Below are 23,898 nucleotides of genomic sequence, written 5' to 3' on the forward strand. Positions count from 1 at the left end.
TTTCTGCCCTGTGTCCCTCTCCTCTCAAACGGCCACACTGATACCCACTAATCCCAGAGCTCAAGAGCCTGAGTTGCTAATAATGCTTTATTGAGAGAGTTTTGTCCATAGACCCATGCTGATCTCAGGATTCCCAAAGATCCAGTATGCGACTATTCACCCCATCCATCTGAACTCACCCATGTTTGATTTTTAAAGTGTCTGTGCCTTCAGTTAGAACAAAGGTTACAGAAACTCCTCTGCTGTTATGCTGACCTCCCATGAACTCTGTCCCCTGAGTCTACTTTGCTTGGGCTAATGAAGGCCAAAGACAAGGACCAGTACGATGTCAGAAGACCATTAGAGGCTCGGGGTCCTTCATCGTTGGTGGCCTCATTCTCAATGGCTGCTGTTGCCATCAGTGCCTCCCAGTGGCCAGGCACAGCGCTGGAAAGTATCCTAGGATGACATCTGCCAACAGCCAGTCTCCTGCTGGAGAGCCTCTTATGGTACCAACAAAGTACAATTGATCTGCTTTTCAATAATACCTGTATCACCACTGAAGCAGCAATCTTTCTCAAATTGCTCATGGAAATTTCTTCTGCTACATTTTTGCAGGATTATTATTATTACAACTTAGCATTGACATAACATTTCATACGTGCAGTATGTATTCGAATCTGCACATTAGCTATTATTAGGGAAAGCTAAACAGAAGCACAATGCAGTGTCTATTTCCATCTTTGTGTGAGGCCAGTGAATAAGGGTAATTTGGAGAGTGCAGGTAAGCTAGATCCTGTTATTATGATGGCTTAAATGTGAGTCTGGAGGCACAATGGGCAGCAGGTGACTCAGGAAAAAAAAAATTCTCTGCTCCTTCCTCCAGAGAGCTCTCCCGGAGGAAGTACTCTGCACCAGCAGCAGAACTAGGAGATGCTGCTGGGCTGCTGCCACTATGGAGAATTCACATCATGCCTTATCACTTTTCCATTTACATTATTATCCTCTGATCCGACCCAAAACCATCCCCATTTTCCTCAGAGGAAAATAAGCAAAGGAAAGAGACATGTTCACTTCTTGCAAAAGCAGGATAAGTCTGTCATTTAAAACGCTGTTGAAGGATGCTCTGTCAGGTGAGGATGTCTTTAGAGTTCTCCGGGAAACACATCAGAAGTGAATGCTGCAAGCATGAGCTGAGCCCCCTACTCTAGGCCAAGCTGGGGACAGGGCGGGGAAGCAGGGCTCTCAGCCCCTGCCCGGCCTGGCCTCCGCAGCTCCCAGCCCAGCCGCAGGGAGAGCTACAGATATGGAACCTGGTAGAAGCTGGTTAGAAGGGCTCCAGGAGGGGCCATCCTCACACTGTGTAGTGGGAGTCAAATAAGAGAGAGAAGGCTTTTGGCTGGAACATAAGAGCTGGGGGAGGCTCTTTCTGGAAGGCAGCAGTTGAGCTCACACATTGAAAAGCTGAAGGGAAGCAGAGTGGGACTGCTGCACAGTGAACACCGCTTTACCAAAAGATTCAGTGATCTCCAGGAGGAGATGCCATGGCTATGGAGGGAGAGGTGAGCAGAGCAGGCTGCTTCCTACTGAGCCCCAAGGCCAGGCAGGAGAATATCAGCAGGGGGCAATTTCCCCCACTTCCTTTTCTTTTAATTAGATTTTAGTTTTCTTTTTCACTTTCAGTCCCTATTTTGATTTCCAAGATTATAGGGCCATTTAAAAAAAATCTTCCAAAGGCTTTAAGGATTCTTTTTTTGGAAAGTCAGACTTAGCTAAGCCAAGCTAGATAATAAAATGACACTGGCTTTCAGGAATTGTACCCCCTCCCCTGCAGACAGTGCACCTCCCTTGGGTGTAGTACTCCACCACGGGCTTGGCCCTGTGTGACTTCATCCTAACTAGTAGTTGGTCTTGTCCAAAGAGAGAAACTTTAAACAGCAATCCTTCCCTCCAAAACAACTCCTCTCATTTTCTCACCAGTCTGCAGTATAAAAGCAGTGACCTCGTTTTCCTCCCATCTTACAAATTTCCTTCCTTTTTAACAAGTGGTCATTTCTAATTTTCATCAAGAAACTTTCCCCTGAAGAAGTGGCATTTCCCCTCTCCTGCTCTACCCTCTATGCAGAAACACACGCACGTGCACACATACAGAGTTATATTAATATTTGAACTGGTGTTTCTACCAAGTAAAACACATCCACGCTATGAAATGTGAAATGATGGCCAGCTCAAACCTAAGGTATCTTCTCAGTTCTATGCATTGCTCTTTGCAAGGAGTAGCATCTTTTTTTGTAAAGTTTTTATTTTTTAATGCCAAACACTTGCGATCATGAGTTGAACAGAAAAGTTCTTTGAAAGTTACTTCTGCCTTAGGTAAACCCTAACTATCCAGACTACCAAGTGGGCACCAAGACTTCACTTTTATGCTTGGGCAATGACTGTGCTTGGGCTGTCTCTGAGCCTCCTCCTCCCCACTGTTCTCATTACCAACATTGAAGTTGACTTATGAACACTTACTTGTGTCTGGCAATAGGACAGAAAGTATCTGCATCCTCCCTAAATGTATAACCAAGGTGGGAGGACCCAGTACGAAGAGATAGCTGGCATCTTGAGGTATCTGTGCCACTTTGGTATCTCTTAAATGAGAAACCTTGGACTCATCCCAGATGTTATGAATCTGAGATTCTGGAACGGGGCCCAGGGATGTGCCTTTCAGCAAGTTTCTAGGGTGATTCTGATGCATGCCAACATTTCACCTCCCTGGCCTTTAGGGACCAGGTACCCACTTCCTAACGCTTTCTTCGTGACTTCCTTCTAGTCTTAGATTTCTTTCATTAGTTTTTCATATTTGCTTTCTTTCAGCCTTTTCCAACAGCTGAAAGGACCTTCTCTCCCGCTTTTACAACCCAACACAGCCTTCTGGGCTTCTCTGTCTCTGCCATGTCTTCTCACATTCCATTAACCTATCGGCCTGCTCCTTGCTGAATGCTACCTCCTGCCTCTCCTGAAATGACACTGTGACTGAATGCTTGCGTAAATCCTACAGCAGTGTCTCCAAAACACATTGTCCTCATCTGCTCAATGTTGTTGTGCATTACTTTTCTTTGCAGCCATATGTCTGGAGAAAGTTTCTGCTATGGCAGGCTTGTGGCTTGCACCCAGGAGAGGCCAGGCTGAACCTCTGGAACTAATTGCCCTTGACCGGGCCCCGGGACCAGCCTTTTCACTGTGGGAGAGGAAGCCCCTCCCGTGTACACGTGCTTACCACACCAGTCTCTAGATTCACAGAGGCTTTTCTCCTTGGCGAGTGGCCAGGCATGCCTGCTTCCCTCTCTCACTGCTGATGGATGAGCAAACAGTTCCTGTCTGTTCTCCTAGAGGTAGAGAAAGGCAGGGACTCTGTCCTTGGCTTGCATCACCACTCATATCAGGCCACCCTCCACCCTTGCCCTCCCTTTTCAAGCTGCCCTTTTTTCCAGTGAACCAGAGGATACTCCAAATGTGCCCGACACAGACCTGTGAGGGGACTTCTCCACCTGGGTCTCACACGCTCCACTTAAACTACCTCCCTCTCACTTCTCCTTTCTTTGCTCCTTTATCATTGCCTATGTCAGTCACTTCCTGTCCTCTACAGATTTTTATCCTTTACTCCATTTTTGTTTTCTTCTCATTCCCACATTACCTTACCTCACCTCAATCCATTTTGTCCTTCTTTCCCACCTAATAGGTGGGAAAAGAGGTAACTTTTCTCACATCCTCACATAAAAACAATTTTTGCTTCGTTCATTAAAATGATTTGTTTTACATTTCTGGTGAGTATAATTTTTCAGGTAGCAATGTTTTATTCTTACCAGTGCCTCCTTAAAAAGCCTTTGCAAGTGCTGAGGTGCCAGTTAAGCACTATATGACAGCCATCATCCTCACGTTACAGGCCAGTGGTTTTCAATAATTTGTGCAGCGAATCACCTGGGGACTGTTTTAATAATATCGATGCCTGGGCATTAACCTGCGGCCATTCGTATGTGTATAAAGTTTCCCAGGTGATTCTCATGTGCAGACGGGGCCGTGAACCACACATTCACACCTTCTGCTCTACACCAGTATCAACCCTCCACATTGCCATAGTGCCTGGTATTTGCAAAATGCCACAGAACCCCTTAATTGTTGATTTCTCATAGCCTTATTGAGGAACTCTCAGGATGAGCCTCATGTCATTGCTGAGAAAGCTGAGGCTTGGTGAAGGGATATTATTTGCCAAGCCATGCCAGAAATAAAACCAAGGTACTTCAAGGGCCCTCTGACCTCATCTGCTCAAAGTTACTTTTTTTTTTTTTTTTTCCAGACAGAGTCTCGCTGTCACCCAGGCTGGAGTGCAGTGGTGTGACCTTGGCTCACTGCAACCTCTGCCTCCCGGGTTTACATGATTCTCCTGCCTCAGCCTCCCATCTAGCTGAGATTACAGGTGTGTGCCACCACACCTGGCTAATTTTTGTATTTTTAGAAGAGACAGGGTTTCACTATGTTGGCCAGGCTGGTCTGAAACTCTTGACCTCAAATGATCCGCCTACCTCGGCCTCCCAAAGTGCTGGGATTACAGGTGTGAGTCACTGTACCCAGGCTCAAAGTTACTTCTTTACTGTATTCAGTGACTCTGAACTCCCCCTGCCAACAACACTGGTTCTCACTCATAGAGGCCCCTTTCTCAGAGCCATTCTAACGCTCTTACCACCCAGATAAGCCTCTCTTCCAAAGAGAGTATCATAGTGAGCTTGGCAGTGCTTAGTCAGGCCTGACAGTGGGGAGGAAACGCAGAAGGAAGCCAAGGACTTATTTTCGGAATTCTCAATATTTCAGTGATTCAGATGGCTTCAGTTCACATTCTTCAACTGGACACATCATCACTTCTTTTTATCCCCAGAGTTTGAGTGCTACAAAATCTTGCTTTGACAAACTCCGCATTAGTCCTGGAGTCCTTGGGCAGGGGAAATGCATGTATTTTATAAACTGTCTGGACGGATAAACTACAGCAATTTTTCCCTGGGAGAGAGTTGTTCAGACATTTAAACCCTCTATATATTGAGCATGATAACATTTCTCACATCCCCACAAAAAAACAGTTTTTGCTTTGTTCATTAAAATGATTTGTTTTGCGTTTCTGATGAGTATAATTTTTCAGGTAGCAATGTTTTATTCTTACCAGAGCCTCCTTAAAAATCCTCTGTGACTGGGCGCGGTGGCTCACGCCTGTAATCCCAGCACTTTGGGAGGCCGAGGCGGGCATTTCATGAGGTCAGGAGATTGAGACCATCCTGGCCTAATACGGTGAAACCCCATCTCTACTAAAAATACAAAAAATTAGCCAGGTGTGGTGGCACACACCAGTAGTCCTAGCTACTTGGGAGGCTGAGGCAGGAGAATCACTTGAACCTGGGAGGCAGAGGTTGCAATGAGCCAAGATCACGCCATTGCACTCCACCCTGGTGACAGAGCAAGATTCTGTCTCCAAAAAAAAAAAAAAAAAAAAAAAAAAAAAGCCTCTGCCAGTGCTGAGGTGCCAGTTAAGCACTATTAATCAAACACTAAATGCTTTTTAAACAGATCTACCTTTTTTTAATTGAGAAACAGAGCTGTTTGGGCAAGTTTATGAGGTGACCTTGATTGAATTAAAGAGGTCAGAGATGGAACAGACTTCAAACCCATATTCAATGATTTTTTAAAAAATGACTTCCTTCCAATTAAGCAGAAATTAGCATAAAATATTTTGTTTCTGAAAGGTTAAAAGAATTCCTCTGAGAAGGCAGCTCTCTTGTTACTAGCTTTTTATTGAACATGAGAGGGAAGGGACTATGGATAGTTTCATCTAAAGTGCTTTGTTAACATGACACTGATGATCCAGCACCAATTACAATATTCCTTAGGAGGCTAAGTGTTACATAGAAGGGTCAAAAAGTCAATTTTAAATTTTATTTCCTATTTCAAAGTCCAAGAACCCAATGACTTTCAATTACTAAGAAAGAAAGAAAGAAAGAAAGAAAGAAAGAAGAAAGAAACAGAAAGTTAAATCGAGATATAGTTTATCATTTGCAAAAATTGCAACCTAGTTCTACAGAAAAAAGTTTCAGTTGTTACCTCTTTAATTCAATCAAGGTCACCTCGTAAACTTGCCCAAACAGCTATTTCTCAATTAGAAAAATAAGGTAGAGCTGTTTAAAAAGCATTTACTCATCTTCCTCTTAGCCCCATCCTTCTTGCCATAGTCCCCCACATTTTAATGACTTGAAAGAACATCACCTTCTTCCTACTAAAAAGAGTAACATACAGTGTCTGATATATAATGATGGAAGCAGAATTCCACAGAGGGGAGGGGGCACCACACACAGGTGATACTTTGGGGACTACTGGGTGTGTCTGAGGCACAGTCACCCTGAAAGACACACTCGACATAACATAGTGCTCTGCATCCCACATACCTACCCCTGCCAACCTCACAGAATCAAGTGGATGTGGATTATATAGAGGAGAGACGCACAGGAGTGCTAGAGAAAGAGAAGGGGCTCTGAAGCCAGATACCAGCTATGAGGCTTAGGGCAAGAAACTAAACCTCCAAGAGACTTCAGGGTCCTTATCCAAAAATGTAGTCAGTACTGTGAGGATTAAATAGGTAATAGGGTTTTTTTTTTCTTCAAAATGAAAAAAATATCCCCCAACAGATTAAAAATTAGTTCTTCCTAGTTTTAATTTCCTATCCATTCATTTAACAAAATCTTGCCCCCCTACCATGTATAATGTAGTGGGCTGGGCATTCTTCATGTTCAAGTTTATGCTCTCACACTTCTTTATGTTAGAGTTTATCTACTAGTTTTTGGCTATGACTTCGGAGGGCACAGTGGGCAGAGACTGTGAGGACCCGTGATCTGACACTATTCCAGGAAAAGCAGAACTGATGTATGCTAGGAGGATTTTTCAGAGGAGATAAGCAACCCTCTCAGATTCAAGTCTGAGTCTCAGTCTTTTAAGACTTTGTTAGCTATTCTTTCCCCTTAATCTGGCACTGTAAAGAAGACAAAGGATATGGTCTCACACACATTGTGAGAATTTACTGAATATTTGTTGTTTTAACTTTATCACTGCTTTGTATTATGACATTAAGACAATTCGTGGAGGCAAAGGACTAAGGGTAGAGAAATGGATGGCTTTAGGAGGCTCAGTAGATAAACTACACTAGAAAAGTCTAGTATTGCACGTGGAGGCATTTCATAAACAACTGACTGGTAAATCACTACAAGAAAAATAAAATCTCTCATCCTACTTCCAAAAGATTTGCTAAATATATGTTGTAGATTAAGTTGTGCCTGAAAACTTGTAATCACAAAAAAATCACAAGTATCCAATATAAACTTGTGGTATTTATTCAGCAGCTCAACTGATCATTATTTGGGGGTACCAAAAATTCATTTTTCTCATTAATTTAGGACATTGGCGGAAGGGAGAAGACATATTACTTCCAAGATCAGAATTTGCCTGAGTCTGTGAATCTCAAGAAGATTGAAATTACTGTAGATGAGGTCCCTCAGACTCTTATTTTTAAGCTATATTGAGAGGCACATCTCATAAAGAAAAGCCTCAGGAACAGAGAAACAGGGAGAGGCACTTCAATAAGTCTTGAAATTAGATGGTGAATCAATAAACTGGTGATCCTCAGGTAGGCTCTCCCAGACTCTGGGGGTGCAAAGAAAACACGGGATGAGATGGGAAATCAAAGGGCTGATATTGTAGCTCAGATCATTTCAGATCAACCATCAAGCATGTGCCTGAGGTTTGAGGAATGTCTTCATTTTTCTCTTTATCTTTCTGGGGACTTACGAAATGGAAAACATGGGTTGTGACAGTGTTTATGGTTACCAAAGGAAACACATAACACAGCAGTGAACATCCCTATGCACTTCACCTCTTCAAAGCATTTCCTTTTCTTCTTTTTCTTGTCTAAAGCCATACAGCAGACTCTGCTTTCAGGAAATAAATGTCATTCAATTAGCAAATGGGTGGTACCAATTTCCAGAATATTTTTTAAGGGTGGCATTTCTGTTGGGATGGGCTTAAAAAGAGTTTGCTGGGTGCGTTGCCTATGTTGAAGCAAATCTCCTTCTAGTTAGTGGGAAAATACGAAAATGATGGGAAGACCAAGCAGAAGCCCCAGTCGGCTTTGTCTGGATTAACATTTTAAGGTAATAAGCATCTCCAGGCTACCTTTGCCTCCAAAAGGCATTATGGCACCATGTACACTGCAGGCACTCAAAATCCTTGGTTGATTTTATTTGGTTACTGACTCTTATGGTATCACTGAAGGCATTTGAAAGAGATTCTGGAGTCCTTTTCCCATAAAATTCAGTGGTGCCATAAAAGGGTCATTAACCTGAAAAGGAGAAAGCTAGTATTGAGCTCTAGACTTTCCACTTACGATCTTGGGTAAATAACGTAACTTCTCATCATTGCCAATCTCTCTGCGGGTAAGAACTCAACATTTCTGCCTGGTTTAGAACTTGAATTATTTCTTGGATCCATTATTTAATATTTATACCAATATGATTAGCTCTTAGAATAGGAAATTATAAGATTATGTGGTCTGGGAAGGTAAGCATATTACAGTGAGTTAAATGTGGAAATTCCCTAATTTAAAGAAAAAGAAGGCAATTCAATAAACTATCATTATCTGATACTAGTTACTATTCCTTACTATTCTTGACTTTCCAGAATGACTGGAAAAGTCTAGGGAGTATTCCTCAATCAACATGAATTTTTTCATAGATTCTCCTAGGTAATTAATAAATATTTATTGTAGTTTTAATTATTTAAAAAATACATGCATATATTGAGGACATTTTTGAAATGCACAGAAAAAAAAAACAAAAATCACTTGTAATTACACCATCTGGTGATAATCAGTCTGAATATTTTGACCTATATCCTCACAGATTTTCCTCTAACATAAATTGTGAATATAACACATACACACACAATTGGAATTATCCATGCTGGTTTGTAACTGCTTTTATCACTTCACAACATACTGAGAACCTTCTTTCATTCCATTATATAGTCTAAACCATGGTTTCCTTCAAGACTGCTCATGGATATACCATTAATTAACCAATACCCTAGTGTTCAATGTTTAGATGTTTCTAAACTAATTCTGAGAACGAAAAATTGAGGTAACTGCTTTGAGCTGCAATGACTAGCATGCCCCAAGTAGAAAGCAAGGGCCTTTGGGACACAGCAGCTCTAGAACTTAAAGGGGGCTCATTAAAGACCCTGCAATGCCCTGCTGGAAATGCTACAATTAATAGACTCTGTCTTGTAACTTTCGCTCCAGAAATGTTTCTTCCTACTTCTCTGCTAGTGATGGGAGTCTAAAATAAAATTTTCTTTCTCTAGCCACTTCCTAGAAGGCTTCACACATTGTGTACTGGAACTGGGGAGAAGAGTTGCTGAGCTCTTGCACCCTCTTTGATATCAAGAGCATTCAGTCAAGTGAAAGAGAAGGGTCTCTAAGCCATTTAGATGTGGGAGAGCTTACTGTAATAATAATTTCCTATAAACTTCAATTTCCAGGGCTTCTAAGTATAAGTATCATATAATGGCAAGTAGAATTTCCAAGAAAGGGAAGGAAGTACTTACTTTTTAAATTAGTTATGTGGCTCTTAACTACCTATGGTTACTAGAATTCTACAAGACATCATCCTGTCTTCATTTTCTGTGTTCATGCAGTATCCCTAGCATCTTCAAGTCTTTGATTAACGAAGCTCATGTGCAACAGTGTTAGGAGTCAAGGTATAATAGCTTTATGTCACCTACTGTGTTTTGATGAACAATACAGTATAAAAGCAGAGGAGAATTAGGACAATGATGTTCATAAACAGCACATCACTGTGCTAAGAGGCTGGTAACAGTGTATGTTTTAATATGGCCTAGTATTGATTCTTTTGGCCAGTGTCCTACTTTAACAATGTTACAGTCACACTTCAAGATTTCAGATGGAGAGGTAGAGAAGAAAATCAATAGATACTATTTTTCCACTACCAACTGGCCTACATATATATAGCTTCTCTGCCATACTCACATTCAAGGGACCTAAAAGATGCCTTTGGAAGGTCTGGCCCAGTTACCATGCTTTTAATAACCTCAGGAATCTACCCTGACCAGCTCAAAGATTTTAGCTTCATCTCTCAAAGGTCCACAGGAAAGAGCCTATGATCCAGGAAGAATACAACTTATTTGTTCTCTATTTTCTATTCCATTAATATATAAAAAGAAAACTTTTAACAAAGGCTTACTTGTTACACAAGGACTCTTGTCTGAAACCAAAATCATGTAGAATTTTATTACTGAGCCTTAAAAAATACACGGAAAAATAGTTATGTAGTTAACTGTGCAAAAGAAATAAATTAGAAGCCAAAACATTCTTCTGTAATGTTATAACACAATTTTGTTTTCTTCTTTATTCATTATTCTTAGTTGTTAGGTTTTCAAAAATGACCAGGTATTATTTTTATTCAAAAAACAACTTTTATTTTTTAAAATGTTACATGCTGCTAGAGCGCAATGAGGTGACCTACTGAAAGTGTTTTCTATAAGTATCTGCTAGAATCACAGGTGAGCATTTGACAAAATTCATCGATGTTGTAAAGGATAATCCATTTTTCAAAATCAGAGATTCCTGCGTATTGCTTATAAATGAAAATGGAAAATCAGGAATAAATTCTACTGAAGAATTCTCTCCTGTGTTTAGGAAAGAACAACAACAACAAAAAAAGCTCACAAACTTGCCCAGATTCTGTCATCTAAACTCCTTCAAAAAATATCCCGATTTTTTCTAGAAGTTGTGCAAACCGCACTTAAATTCCAACAACACTGTGTTAATTTTGCTCAAATGCAAGCTGAAAACATATTTTAACATCCTGTCAGAATAAGATACTAAGAGTGTCGATAAAATGACACTAAAATAAATGTAAATTTAGATTGCTGTTACAAGTGGCTGCTTGGCTCTGGTAAGACGTTAGGTTGCTATAGTATTTTCCATAGCAACTTTGCATCTTATTACATAAATATTCCCTCAGTGTCCTTAAAGCCTGCTACAAAACAGGATTGAATCCACTCTCCTATGTAATGATCCTGCATCAAACCTTACCAGAATGAAATGCCCAGAACACATAATAAACTGTAATGTAGATAATGGTGTTCCTGGCAGTCAATAAGCATCAGGGCACTTTGGGCTGCACACAGGCAGCAGTGGGGTGACCCTGTACTGCTCCCTGGCCATGTGTCTTAACCTTTCCCAGGTCAAGGCCTCGGTGGCTCTCCCTTTCTGAAGACTGGTTGCTAATTTGCTCATTCTTCTCCTCTCCCTGCCAACTGCCCATCAGCTCAAGCCCTCCACAAGGCTCAAGGGACTCACAGCACTAAGCAAGACGCCAGGGCCTGACAGGAGCTGGGAACATGCTGGGCTGTCATGCAGGAAACCTTGTGGAGACCCCACCCAGGTCTAAGCTAGGATCAAACAGGTATGGATTAAGAACTTCAGCTAGGCCTCAACTAAGTTTCATGGAGGTGCGGCACAGTTGAGTAGTTAAGAGTATTAGAGAAAGTCCTTGGTCCCGTAGACACCAATGTCAGCAACACAGATTAATCTTACATAAAATACCAGATTATGGAAAGTTTGTGCATATATGAGAGAGATGTCAAGAATCATGGCATTGATAGGTGCTACATAAAAATAGGATTATAAAGGGGCTAAGCTTAAAGACAGTTTAGGCTCCAAGTGTGAATTTACAAAACAAACACAGTCTGGTTGGGCAGAAGGAGTGCTTCCATTGAAATGGAATCTTCTGCGACAGGATCAATTTAAATAGCATCTGTTTTCTTGCATCTAAAAGGTGAAGCAATTTACAAAAAAAAAAATTTCTACACTTTTCAGAAGCATATCCATTATGGAAAGGGAATTGTAACTGCACATGAAATTAGGGAACTTAAAAATCCACCCAAAATAAACATTTATTTGAATTCCTTGGGCAAGATTAGCAAGATCAAAAGAAAAAAAAAAAAGGAAAGAAACAGGAAAGCCTTGGCTCCTTTGCAAATGAAACTCTGTTTAGAGTTTAGGAAGAAAGCAGGCTACTCAGTCTACCTTGCAAGATTTCTTTTATCATCCTTAAGCCACATTAGTTCTGATTCATCACATTTCCTTGTTTGGCCCCCTTGGGTTCCCAGAAGAGAAAATGCTTGTCTTTAGTTCAGCGGTCAGTGATGGACACACCCCACTGGTCTCTTTCAGGAGATGGTGCCCTTGGCTGTCATTACATGTGAAAACAGCTTTATCCTTCTATGCTTCCACTCAACACAGACACCCCTGCCCTTGGGGTCTGCTGGTGCCCGGAGCTCAGATCCTGGCATGTGGCCTCAGACTGAGCCATCTCACTTTCAGTGTCTGAATTCTCTTGTCCCTCTGCCAAGTTCTGAGCCAATCTCGGGTGAGCCTGCTTTCAGTTACATTCAGTGCTTCCTAAAAGGAATTTTCTACCAGTGTGAATGACAGAGCCCCTTGCAGTTGGCCCCTTCAGTCAGCTGCTGCACCCTGGTCTGGTATTTAGTAACCCTCTCCTTCTTCTGTGCCTGGCTGGTGATGGGGTAGCAGTGAGCCTCTTCTTAAGCTTGTGCCTGATTATAATCTTCCTGATGGGCATTTTTAAGGATCTTTCAGAAGTAGTACCACCCAGAAAATACTTCATCAGAAAAAACAGGTTGTCCTGCTATTCAAAGAAATCAATGGGATGGTCAGAGAGCCCTATTATTATTATTTTTATTATTATTATTATTTTTTTAACATAAAGCTTCCAGCTACCTATATAACTATTCAGATAGGCTGATACTGCTAGTTCCAACTGAACCTAATTATGAGTTCCTAATTTGATTTAGTGGCTGAAAGATTTGGAAAGTCCTTGTTTGAATTCTCAGTGAAATTAAAAAAAAAAAAATTCTGGGCCAGGCGTGGTGGCTCACGCCTGTAATCCCAGCACTTTGGGAGGCTGAGGTGGGCGGATCACGAAGTCAGGAGATCGAGACCATCCTGGCTAACACGGTGAAACCCCGTCTCTACTAAAAATACAAAAAATTAGCCACGCATGGTGGTGGGTGCCTGTAGTCTTAGCTGAGGCAGGCAGAATGGTGTGAACCCAGGAGGGTGAGGCTGAGGCAGGAGAATGGCGTGAACCCAGGAGGCGGAGCTTGCAGTGAGCCGAGATCAGGCCACTGCACTCCAGCCTGGGTGACAGAGCAAGACTCCATCTCAAAAAAAAAAAAAAAAAAAAAAAAAAAAATTCCTTTGTACCTATGTTGTGGTGAATTTTCATGAAAAATTGACAACTCAGAAAACACTCTTCATAATTTAGAGTGTCTGCTCCTATAAGGAGCTCAGAGTTTAAATGAAATGCAGTTAAAATCCAAAAACATTTGTTTGTGTATTATGGAAAGGTATAATGACCGTCTATTGACCAAGGGACTTTTTAAGTTTTACTCTTCTAAAATTTGTGTTCAAAGTACACTCATCAAATATTGGGTGAGGTACATACACTATGTAGTGATGTTCATTTTGGTTTATAATAAATTTATTTTACCGGCTTTAGGACATCCCTAATATTTTTAACTTAAAACACTTTTTTCAAATGAGTCTTATACCCTAGAGAACTGGGTACCCTGTATATAACTAACTCTGTGTCCCCTGGGTCCATAGCACCTTGAACATACAAAATGTAGATAATCAAAACAATGCTAGGTTACAGCTCTCTGGGCCATGGCCTGTTTGCCATGTGACACTGAATTTTGTGTGTATAAAGTTCTGAACATTTTGTTTGAACATGCCTCTTTAATACTTGCCATTTCAATTTAATTAGAGCAAATGTTCTCAGGGTTATCATCCTCCTATCAACTTCTGGGACAAAGGCATCGAAAACATTAAGATCAGAAGAAGGGGAATATGAATTGAAGTCCACAGACTTTTATTGATTACGTACTTGGGGAAAGGCCCAGGGCCAGGTGTTGGAGGATGACTAAGATAACAAGCAGAGTTAACATTTATTGAGTACTTAGTAGATGTTCAACACTGTAAGTAAAGTCAGAAGTGCCTTACATGCATTGACTCATTAACTCTCACAATACTAAAACGTATCGGGTTTTGCCATCTGAGGCCTTACAATCTAGGACAGGCTTCCTCTTTCCTTTCTCCTTTTTATTTCTTGTGAACACTATCCCACCCCACAGAGTCAACCTGGAGGAAGAGAGGGAGGAAGGGAGTGGAAAAGGGTAAGGGAGAAGGAGAGAGGGAGAGAGAGGGAGGGAGGAAGAGAGAGAGAAAGAGAAAAAGGAAGAACAGATCCGGATTTTAAAGTCTGGCTTCATTTCAGTAGGAGGCAGACTAAACAACAATAAATTTGAATTTTTATCAAAAATTATCTTCACAGGCTTCAGAGCAGGATGCCGATCTTCTAGAATGAATACTTCAATAAATCTGTCATTATTTTCAAATTTATTAACAAAATTCATTTTCATTTTTATCAGCATCTTAGTTTTGCTCCAGTGAACTCCTTTTCCCCTTTAAGATTCAACTGATGAAGAGTGAAAACCCCACCCAGAATTCTATTGTAGGTACTGCAGAATTATAGCCAAAGATATATTGCAAATTACTATATATAGTAAAAAGAAAAGTACAATGAAATATTCCTCATAACCAAAAAGCAGAGATATATTGAAACATTTTGATTATTTTTTAAAAAGTAAACCCAAGGTATCATATAAGTCCTTACACAATAAATTGTGCCTCTCCTAAAAACCAAACAAGTCAATTCTTTCCATCTCCTCCTTGCCCCACAAAATAAAACCCATTACAGGGTACTTTTTGTCTTAGTATGGAGGTGACGACAAGCAAAGCTGGCCCTGGGGGATCAGAGACAGAGCACCCTGCAGTGGGTGCAGCCTCAGCATCTCCTCCTGGCACAGGCAGGTGACGACTGAAGGATATTCTCTTCTGGAATTTCCAAGAATTCCTGGGTCAGCTACTACCCAGGAGGTCTGAAGCAAAATCCCACTGTTTTAGCAGAGAGGAAATTGGCAGGGGATTCCTTAAACGATGGAGAATTTCACTTCCATTTCAGCACTGGCAATTCCCCTGTTAGTGAATTAGAGTGCTACATTTTGAGAGGACTGCTCCTATGTAGGTGACTGGCAGATGCAAATGTGTACCTAAAAAGAAGTGATGTGTCACCTAAGAAGATACCGCTGGAAGGTGTTTCCCTCGGTCTATGGCCTCCATCCTCCCCGCTTCAAGCAAAAGTTAGCAGGGATTTGTCTGAGGTTTGAACAAAAGACCAGATGGGAATTCTTGCTGTCAGGCTGTGTCCCCAAATATGCAGGGCTGAAAGAAAAACAACTGCCTGCCTTTGGGCCAGATCTTCAGGGCCCCGTGGAATAAAAAAGGTTAGTTGCCTTCCTTTGCCTTTAATCAGTCCTGTGCTTTCTTCAGAAACCACATGCCACGTTCTTTGGTCCATCTCATTTTGAAAAGCACGAAAAGACTTTGAACTCCTCGGGACCTGGCATTTGAACTCCGGTTCTTTCATCTCTTCCCTCAGAACATGGTACACAACATGCCCTGCACTTTGCTCATTAATTCTGCTGACCAAGTAGCAAGACTGGTGAAAGTTTTTTTTTAAAAGTTCAGGCTCTACTTCACGCTCTCATCAGACGCCTGGGGAATAAACCGAGAGAGGTGTCGGGGGATCACATCTCCATTGATGCTTCTGCAGCAGAGGCTGGGCCCCGATCCTATAGGCATGTACGTGCCGCAAGACCTCCTCAGTGAGCATACTGTTCAGTCATCATTATTCTGGCCCTATCCTAAGCAGACTATGAAATTACACACAATTCTTACTTGGGAAATTGACAAGTTATTTAAAAAGAAACATCACCAAGACAAAACAAAAAGCCACAGGTTCAAATGAGAATTTCTGACTGATGCAATTCTTTTCTCCTACACCTACCTTGTCAGGATATTAAGAATCCAACTTTCATGTCAACTTGCCTCTCATCCAGAAGCTTCACAAAGGATGAAAGCGCTTTTGACAAAAAAAAAAGTTTATTTCTTTATTTGAAGATCTTGTTGAACTTAAGAAATTCACACAAATCCTTGCTCCCTTCTTTTGCTATGTGAAGGTTTGTAGAATAGAAATCCTGTGAGGAAGGTGGTCTCCTCAAATAAACAAACCCAAGAGTAAAGCAGTCCTGAGGAATCTGATCTGGGCTTAGCAGGAGACATACATCATTGACACATAAGTGCTGGGTTCATTTTTCAGACAAGGGATATATGGCTTCAGAAAATAGTGGCATGGTGCCTACTTGTATGTTAAGCTTCTGAAAGAAGCCAAAATGAATGAATTTGAGGGTGAAAGCGAAAGTTTCTAAGGCAGTGGTTCTCAAACTTTGGCATGCATCAGAATTTCCTATGGGGCTTAAATCACAGATTGCTGGATTTCACTTCCCCACACCCCTGTAGCCACTAGACGTTTTTCATTCAGTAGGTCTTGGGTGGGGCCTGCTAACTTACATTTCTAATAAGTTTCTAGATGATGCTGGTGCTACTGGACTGAGAACCACACTTTTGAGAACCATTGCTTTAAGGAAATTAAAGCCCTTTCTCTATATGCCTGCAGGCAGAAGCTTTTTCTTATGATCATCACTCGCACCCCTGACATTCTCTTCTACAGCCCTGGAGAAACAGAGCATCCTGACCACTTTGCAGTCTTGGTGACCTGATCCTTTTAGAATCTTGATTTTGGCTTCTTAATAAATTAGCAAAGATCCTCGATTCCTGGTCACCTGCAATCTTTCTGTTAAAAAGTCTTTAACAGGTGTGTGTTTTATTCACTTGTACACATGAGGAGACAGATCAAATCTATACCATCTCTGTAATTTTCTTTTTTCGGAATGATGGCAATTATGGTTCTTCTTAGGTCCTTCGGACAATACCCTTCCAATCAGACAAGCAGTTTCCCTTGGTGTCTCATGTTTTGAATGAGCTTTTCCCTTGCCTGTTTTTACAATACCAATGGATTCATATATAATTCAATGAGAGCGTTTTAAATCAGCAGCTCCCATTAGACAGAGCACACAAAGCAAGGTTCTCTCTAAGCTTCTCTTCTTTTTACAGCCTAAGGAGTGACACCCCTAGCTTGGTAACAAATGGGGCCAGCCTTTTAATTACAGGTTAGGTGAAAGAAGATTTATGGGAAAAGAAGTCTAATTCTCCAGCATCTTGGCTCAGAAGCTAGAAAGCTTCTTCAGGGATTAAACAATTCCCATGTAAGAAGTACACTGACTAAAATCAAATTTTATCCATATTTTAGCATCAGCTGTGGCTGCCGTACTCTGGAAAAGGATTTTCATGGAAATAGGCAAATATCCCTGAAAAAAGCTTAATGGCCCCAGATCTATGTATGGAGAAATAACTGGAGCAATTTAAATCACTCTGTTCCCAAGAAGGAGTTTAAAGTTCTATTAATAAAAAGTAGAGTCACTCATAGATGAAAGTTTAGTATAATTCAAATAAAAGTAAGTTATAGGGCCATTTCCCAATACTTATTCCCCATCTGAGATTTGGAAGATCATTATGATACCTCATGGGTCTGTGGCAGTTATCGGCATTACCTGATTCATCGACTCTCATTTTTTTTGTAGGGCTGTCACAGTTCTCATCATCAGACATTTCCATTTCTTCTTCGCGGCGGATGCCCATGAGCTGCTCACTTTGAGCATTCCGAAGCTCCTGCAAGTAGAGGATACACAAATGTCAGAGTCACAAACACATATGGCTTTCTCCAATGGTCTTTGGGTATATATGACTGGCATATTAACATTCAGAATCCAAAGCTTTTATCTCCCAAATATAGCCTCACCTAACCTAAAGGAGGTTCTGAGGGGTGTGGGGTAGAGGAGAGACCGAGGTCAGGCTTAGATTAATCCCTGCTCACCCATGACTAGGGCTCTTTAGCAAATAATTTAATCTCTCTTGAGTCTCAATTTCCTTATTTGTACAAAGGGGATAATAACATCCACCTAATAGGGCTGCAAAGATTACACAGAAATACCTGTTACATGGCTGGCACATGTACAGTAAGGACTTAGAAATTATGGTTAAGAACATGAACAGTGAAATTTTAAAATGGACTGTTCTACCACTGACCCACATGGTGTGACATTAGGAAGGATTCTTCATCTCTATTAACCTAAATTGCTCACTAGAATATTATGATTAAAAATAGTTTTGAGGATGAAATGAGTTAATGCATGTACAATACTTAGCATCATGCCAGACACTTGGTTTGCTCAGTTGATAATGCTGGACATTATTATTTCTCATGCAAACATAGTGCCCTTGCATGTGTGTATGTGCCCATGTGTGATCACATACACACATAAGCACACACACACACACCATTCAGATATCCAAAATTTAAAATTAGTAAGATGTTAGGGAACAAAACACAAACAGATGCCTTTTCTTTTGTGTTGCACATGGTCATGTTGGGGTTATTGTTTTTGTTGCAATGGTTGCTTTAGCATCACATAAATTAGAGCCACAGATCTTAAGATCACATCTTACTTTCTCCACTTATTAGGGGAGTGACCACAATCAAGTTATTTATTTGAGACTTTGTCTATTCACTCACAAGTGAGGAATAATAATACAAGGCTGTTTGGATGTAGTAGCATATGTGAAAACTCATTGTAAAGATTAAAGAATTACACAGGAAATTTCTTACTACTGTGCCTAAAATCAGAACATTGTAATCACTTATGCTAAGTATTTATATTATTATTTTGTATCAAGCTGTTTATTACATATTTGTGAATCCCTCCTTATTCATTGTGTTCTCTTACATGTACTATCTTCAGAAATACTTAAAACAGGGGAAAGCCTCCATTATACTTTTTCCCTCTGTAAAGTCTCTAAATAAAAATCAAATAGTTAAAATAATTTCATGTTATGATCAATAAACATATGAGTAATAATAAAACTAAATTACTACAACTAATTTATTAGGGGCATGACTTTAAACATGGTTCCAGTGCCCATTTGATGGACATGCACATATCAGTCCATGTTATGGGTTTTCTCAATTCTTTTCTCTCCTTAGCTCACAGATTTTAACTACAGCATGATGGAGAGGAAAGTATTTATTGCTAACAGCATCTGAATGGTCAACTTTGTACCCTGGGAATCACCCTTGCAGAGGACAGGGAAGGGAGAAAGCAGAGAGACAAGGTCCGAGGTGGGGTGCAGGGGCACCAATCACAGGCAGCCCTGAGAGGCCAGAGGGAAGGCAGACAAGGCCTCCTTATTTGATTATGCCACCCAGAAAAAAGAGGTGCCAATTCCATCTTAAATAACACCATCAGGCATTGGAGGCGAGTGTCACATGTGATTAGTGGGGAAATTTTTAGGCTGTGGACAGCTAATTTTTCTACTGACAAAGAGCCCAATTCCCAAAGAGGTGGCTTAACAGTTGAAACAAGGAAAAGTCAGGTGGAAAGAATAAATGAGGCTGAAAGGGACTGTTGTTTAGTCCCTGCGATTAATGACAAACTGTCATATGGTAGTTGTTCTTGTGGGAAAGGGTGGTGAAAAAGAAAAAAAAATTGAGGAAAAAAAGCTGAGGGTGTTTCCACAGGGTGCCTCTGGTTCAGCATTAAATCACTAGTACACTCTAATAAATCTGTGGAGGTGTTGCAGATAATTAACAGATGCTGTACATGGGAATGTGGGAAAAAATCAAGCCAATTATTAAGCTTATACGCAACTGAGAAATCATCCACAATGTTAAATTACCAACTGGTATTTAATCAATTAAGCAACATGCAAGAGAAAATCACAGCTAATTTAGAATTCTGTGGCCTAATGTATATCAAAAGAGGTGGGGAAAGTAGCAGGAAGGCACAAAGCCCCTTCGCAGGAGCACCTTTGACAGCTGCACTCCATCTGTCCTTCTGGAGCATCATTTCTGTCTCCTAGTACGAAACAAAGCAAGCAGGCTTCCTTAGACCTGCGTGGAAGCCTTCACACATCCTGCTCCCCATTGCACCCATGCGGAGGAGGCAGGGTTAAGCGAAGGTGAGAAGTTGAGGCAGACATGGCGGGAAGTGTGATTCAGATCAATATGTGACATTTGCTGACACTCACATTCTAATGATGGCCTTTTTATGCTCAGGTTTATTCGGCAGCAGGCCACCAGCCTTTCTCTCAACATTCCTTTTAATCATGTTTGGTTTTTATGTGAAGAAATAAACAATTCACAGACTGATCATTCCCAAATCTGAATCATAGTTTATGGACTCCAATTTGTGTTTTCATAACTCTCAGTTTGTATACTGCATCACAAACAGAGGACTCTTTTTTTTTTTAATCTTGAAAATCAACCTTGACCTGGGTCTTAAGTCAGAGTTAGGGAGAACATCAGGTAAGCACCCTTCATTTTTCTGGCCCCTGAAAAATTAAAGAGAAATCCCACCTCTTCCTTACTCATAATCCTGAACAGAAAAACAGAACTGTATCAGTCACCAACCACCGTAGGCATTAGTGAACAAAATAAAAAATGTCCTTAACAATAAATTGCACTAGCATTTTAAGTGTCGCATTATTGTGAAGTCATTCAGTATTCACTATAATAACAGTGATAATAAAGAATTCATTTGGTATTCATGTGGATGTTACATCTAGTGCTATTGGTATTCAACTGTAATTTAGCATTAGTTAATGGGCACTTAAAATGCTACCCAAATGATTGATATCACAGTACTTTGTGATTCCTCAAACTCTATATAAAATACTTATTTTACAAGTGTGAGCCAAAATCATTAAATAAATAAACCTTACCTTCCATAAGTTTGGGATTTTGAAAGAGGGGAATGTCATTTAGAGAACTTTAATATTAACATGCTAGAGATGGAGAGGCATCCAAATGAAAAACATTCTTTCATTAAAAAAAAAGAAGCAAAGACAGTATACTTACTTTTAAATTACAGGTTCAAAGCGTACACTACTCTGTGGAGTTAAAAATAACAGCTGGATGACCAATGACTAATGACACATTTTGGTCCTTCTAAGTGGCAAGGTCAAATTCTAGACTGTTCTCTGGAGGGTAGATACTCACTTCACACATGCATGGTTGCTGATGGGTGGACCCAGTTGGCCTAGATATTCATTCCCCTTACAACATTGGCTCTGGAGAGAAGTGTAATAGGACTTAATGGCTAGCATAGGGGACTAAGATGTTGCTTATGATGAGAAAATATGGACGGAAAGGCATACTTGTCCGAAGAGCAAACTGTCATCATCACGTAGAACACTAAAAAAAAAACTCTCTGTATTTAAAAGCCAGTTTTCTATTGTAAGTTCCATTTTTCTTCAAAATAATTTGCTAGGGAAAGTGTCTTGGTTTATTTCTGAAATCTTTACTATGAATGAGAAAAAGTATTTTCTCCCGTTGCAGGGGAGAAAAACACTGTGTTCCCTAAGTGTTAAGTCAGCTGCTTTTCTGGACAAGGAACAAATCTCAGCTGCATTTGGAGCTGACAGTGAGATCAGACAATGGCAGGCGGACTGCCCACTGTAACAGAAACCATCATGGCTGCAGCCATGCTATTCTCTGCCAATCCAGCTGTGTGATGGTGGTTAAAAAGTAATAATAAAATCACCAACCTCAGAATGCTTTCGCCAAATGTCTATGTTCTTGCGCTGGGCTTTCGAGAAATGGTCCCAAGCTTTTTGTCTGGTAGAAGCGTTGAAAACGGCCACAATCTGCTCAACTTTGGTGAACAAGGAAGTCAAACAAGACAAGTAATTTATGTTGTGATCACTATAGGGAGGCAAAGCAAAGACACTAGGAGTCTATGGATGATGTCACAATAGAAACAACATCATCAATATCCATCCAATTTGTGCCTTTCGTACTTACATTTTAGCAAGGTTGGGGATGTCTCCCTTCAAGTCTGTCTCCATAACTTTAGGTTAAAACAAATTCTAAGTATGACTGGGAGAAGGACATGGGCATCTACTTCCAAGCATTCTTTAGCTGTTGTTTCAATATGTGATTTGGTCTATCTATATACCTAGATCTATAGATATATAGACACTGGTGTTGGCATCCAGATATGCAGACAAAGTAATGCCAGGGTTGGGTGCAGAGAAGTGAAGCCAGGGAGAAGTGGCTGAACGAGGAAGAGCCAAACATATATCATTTTCTCTTTTGGTCTCTATCTCAAGGACTCAATCACAGTCCTCTCAAGACATTATCGTGTCCAAGTTCCAAGTTGGGACAATGAATAGCCGTGCCATATCTCCCCTCAATCTCGGGGTCATTTTTCCTCCTTGGCTCCTTTTTCTCCACCTGTTGCACTGACTGCAGCCAGCCCTCCAGCCTTCTGGCAGGGAACAGGAACCACAGCCTCTACCTCAAGACAGACCAAAGCTCACCCAACCAGCGGCACTGGAATGCAGGTCTTATTTCAACCACTATATGGCGCCCTCCATAGCTCCTCATGATCACATTCCATTATCACTTTCACAAGGCTCCCCGCCCTCTGGCTCCCAAACCACTTGAAGTTCTAACTCTATCATCTTGACTTAATTTAGTACTTCTGCTGCTTTCAGGCCTGGTGCTACTGGACTGGTAAATGTTGAGGGGTTATGAACAAAACTACATAGACAAAGGCATGGGCTCTTAGTAGCGGGTATTACGGGTGGAGCCAACTAACTGTAGACTTAATCTTGCTTAAACAGTTATTGATCCAGTAAGCATGAGATTAAGGAAATTAAAGCACTGAATTAATCATATGATTAAACCTGAACTTCTAAATTTTTAGTTAAGAAGGCACAGTTAAAATTAGCTTCTCAAGGATTCTAACACCCCATCAACATAAATCTTTCATAAGTGATTCCCAAGGCTCTATTATAAAAAAGGACATCAAAGCTCTTCCAAATCTTCTGGTGTCCAAAGAATGTCAAAGAGCAATAGAGTAATCCCCACAGAAGAACAACACTTAGTGCCATAATTTTTAAATTAGCACACAAAATAAATGTATGATAGAGCAAAAGGAAAAAAGCAGATTCCATTTACTTACAATATTGTGAATACTTTTCTATGCTGATGAACAACTACTTCTCAATCTATGGCTGATTTTCACAGAGAGCTTTTATCTTTTTGCTATTAATATTTTTACTATTTTCCACTTCAGGAGAATCCCAACCCCAAATCTCCTTATTTAGCAAAACCTGTCATCATGTCACATGATGAATTTATTTGACTCAATTTTAACAGGAGGATTTGCCTTCAGTTTGACTCATACTCTCCTTGGGCACATGTGGCTTCCCTCCTCAACCTCAACTGGAAGAACTAAACTCCAGGCTAAACACCTGGGGCTGCTCTAAGTGCTAGCCGTCAGCTGACCACTGATCCTTAGTGCTCTAGTTGGCTGTCCTGCAGCACAGCCAGCAGAGGAGAGAACCTGTTCCGGTGGATCGCCGGGGCTTTCTGCATGTTTTGTCTGTACACAGGCTGGGATCATTGGGAATTTCAGCTGCCTTCTGTAGGGGCAACACAGAACAGTCAGCCCCAAATCTAGGCTGGCAGGGGTGGTGATCAAGAGGTTATTAAAGAGTAATGGGCTTCGTTGCTTATAATAACAGAGCTCTTTGGCATCATTTAGAAGAGGAAGAACTATGATGTCCTGACACCAGTCCTAAGGGGGAAAGGACAATATAGGTGGAGACTGAGTGTTTGGGTGGTAATAGTGAAAATTCTGACATCAATCAGAGAAGGC

General features: G+C 40.8%; 1 protein-coding gene and 1 long non-coding RNA gene across 13 annotated transcripts in view; one reads left to right on the forward strand and one right to left on the reverse strand.

Moving 5' to 3' along the window:
• Positions 1-23,898, reverse strand: part of ENOX1 (ecto-NOX disulfide-thiol exchanger 1) — a 571,794-nt gene that overhangs the window by 90,409 nt on the left and 457,487 nt on the right. For all 12 annotated transcript variants that reach the window (XM_054528960.2, XM_063714804.1, XM_054528961.2 and 9 more), the window contains 2 exons: positions 21,779-21,885; positions 17,728-17,845 (listed from right to left, as the gene is read on the reverse strand). In XM_054528960.2, coding sequence (XP_054384935.1) covers positions 17,728-17,845; positions 21,779-21,885 — 225 coding nt within the window. The remainder of the gene's footprint in view (positions 1-17,727; positions 17,846-21,778; positions 21,886-23,898) is intronic.
• Positions 22,022-23,816, forward strand: LOC129049511 (uncharacterized). The gene is made up of 3 exons (XR_008512641.2): positions 22,022-22,086; positions 22,343-22,576; positions 23,397-23,816. It is a non-coding gene; the product is annotated as an uncharacterized LOC129049511 (long non-coding RNA).

Source organism: Pongo abelii, chromosome 14, assembly GCF_028885655.2.
Source record: "Pongo abelii isolate AG06213 chromosome 14, NHGRI_mPonAbe1-v2.0_pri, whole genome shotgun sequence".
Classification (NCBI taxonomy): domain Eukaryota; kingdom Metazoa; phylum Chordata; class Mammalia; order Primates; family Hominidae; genus Pongo; species Pongo abelii.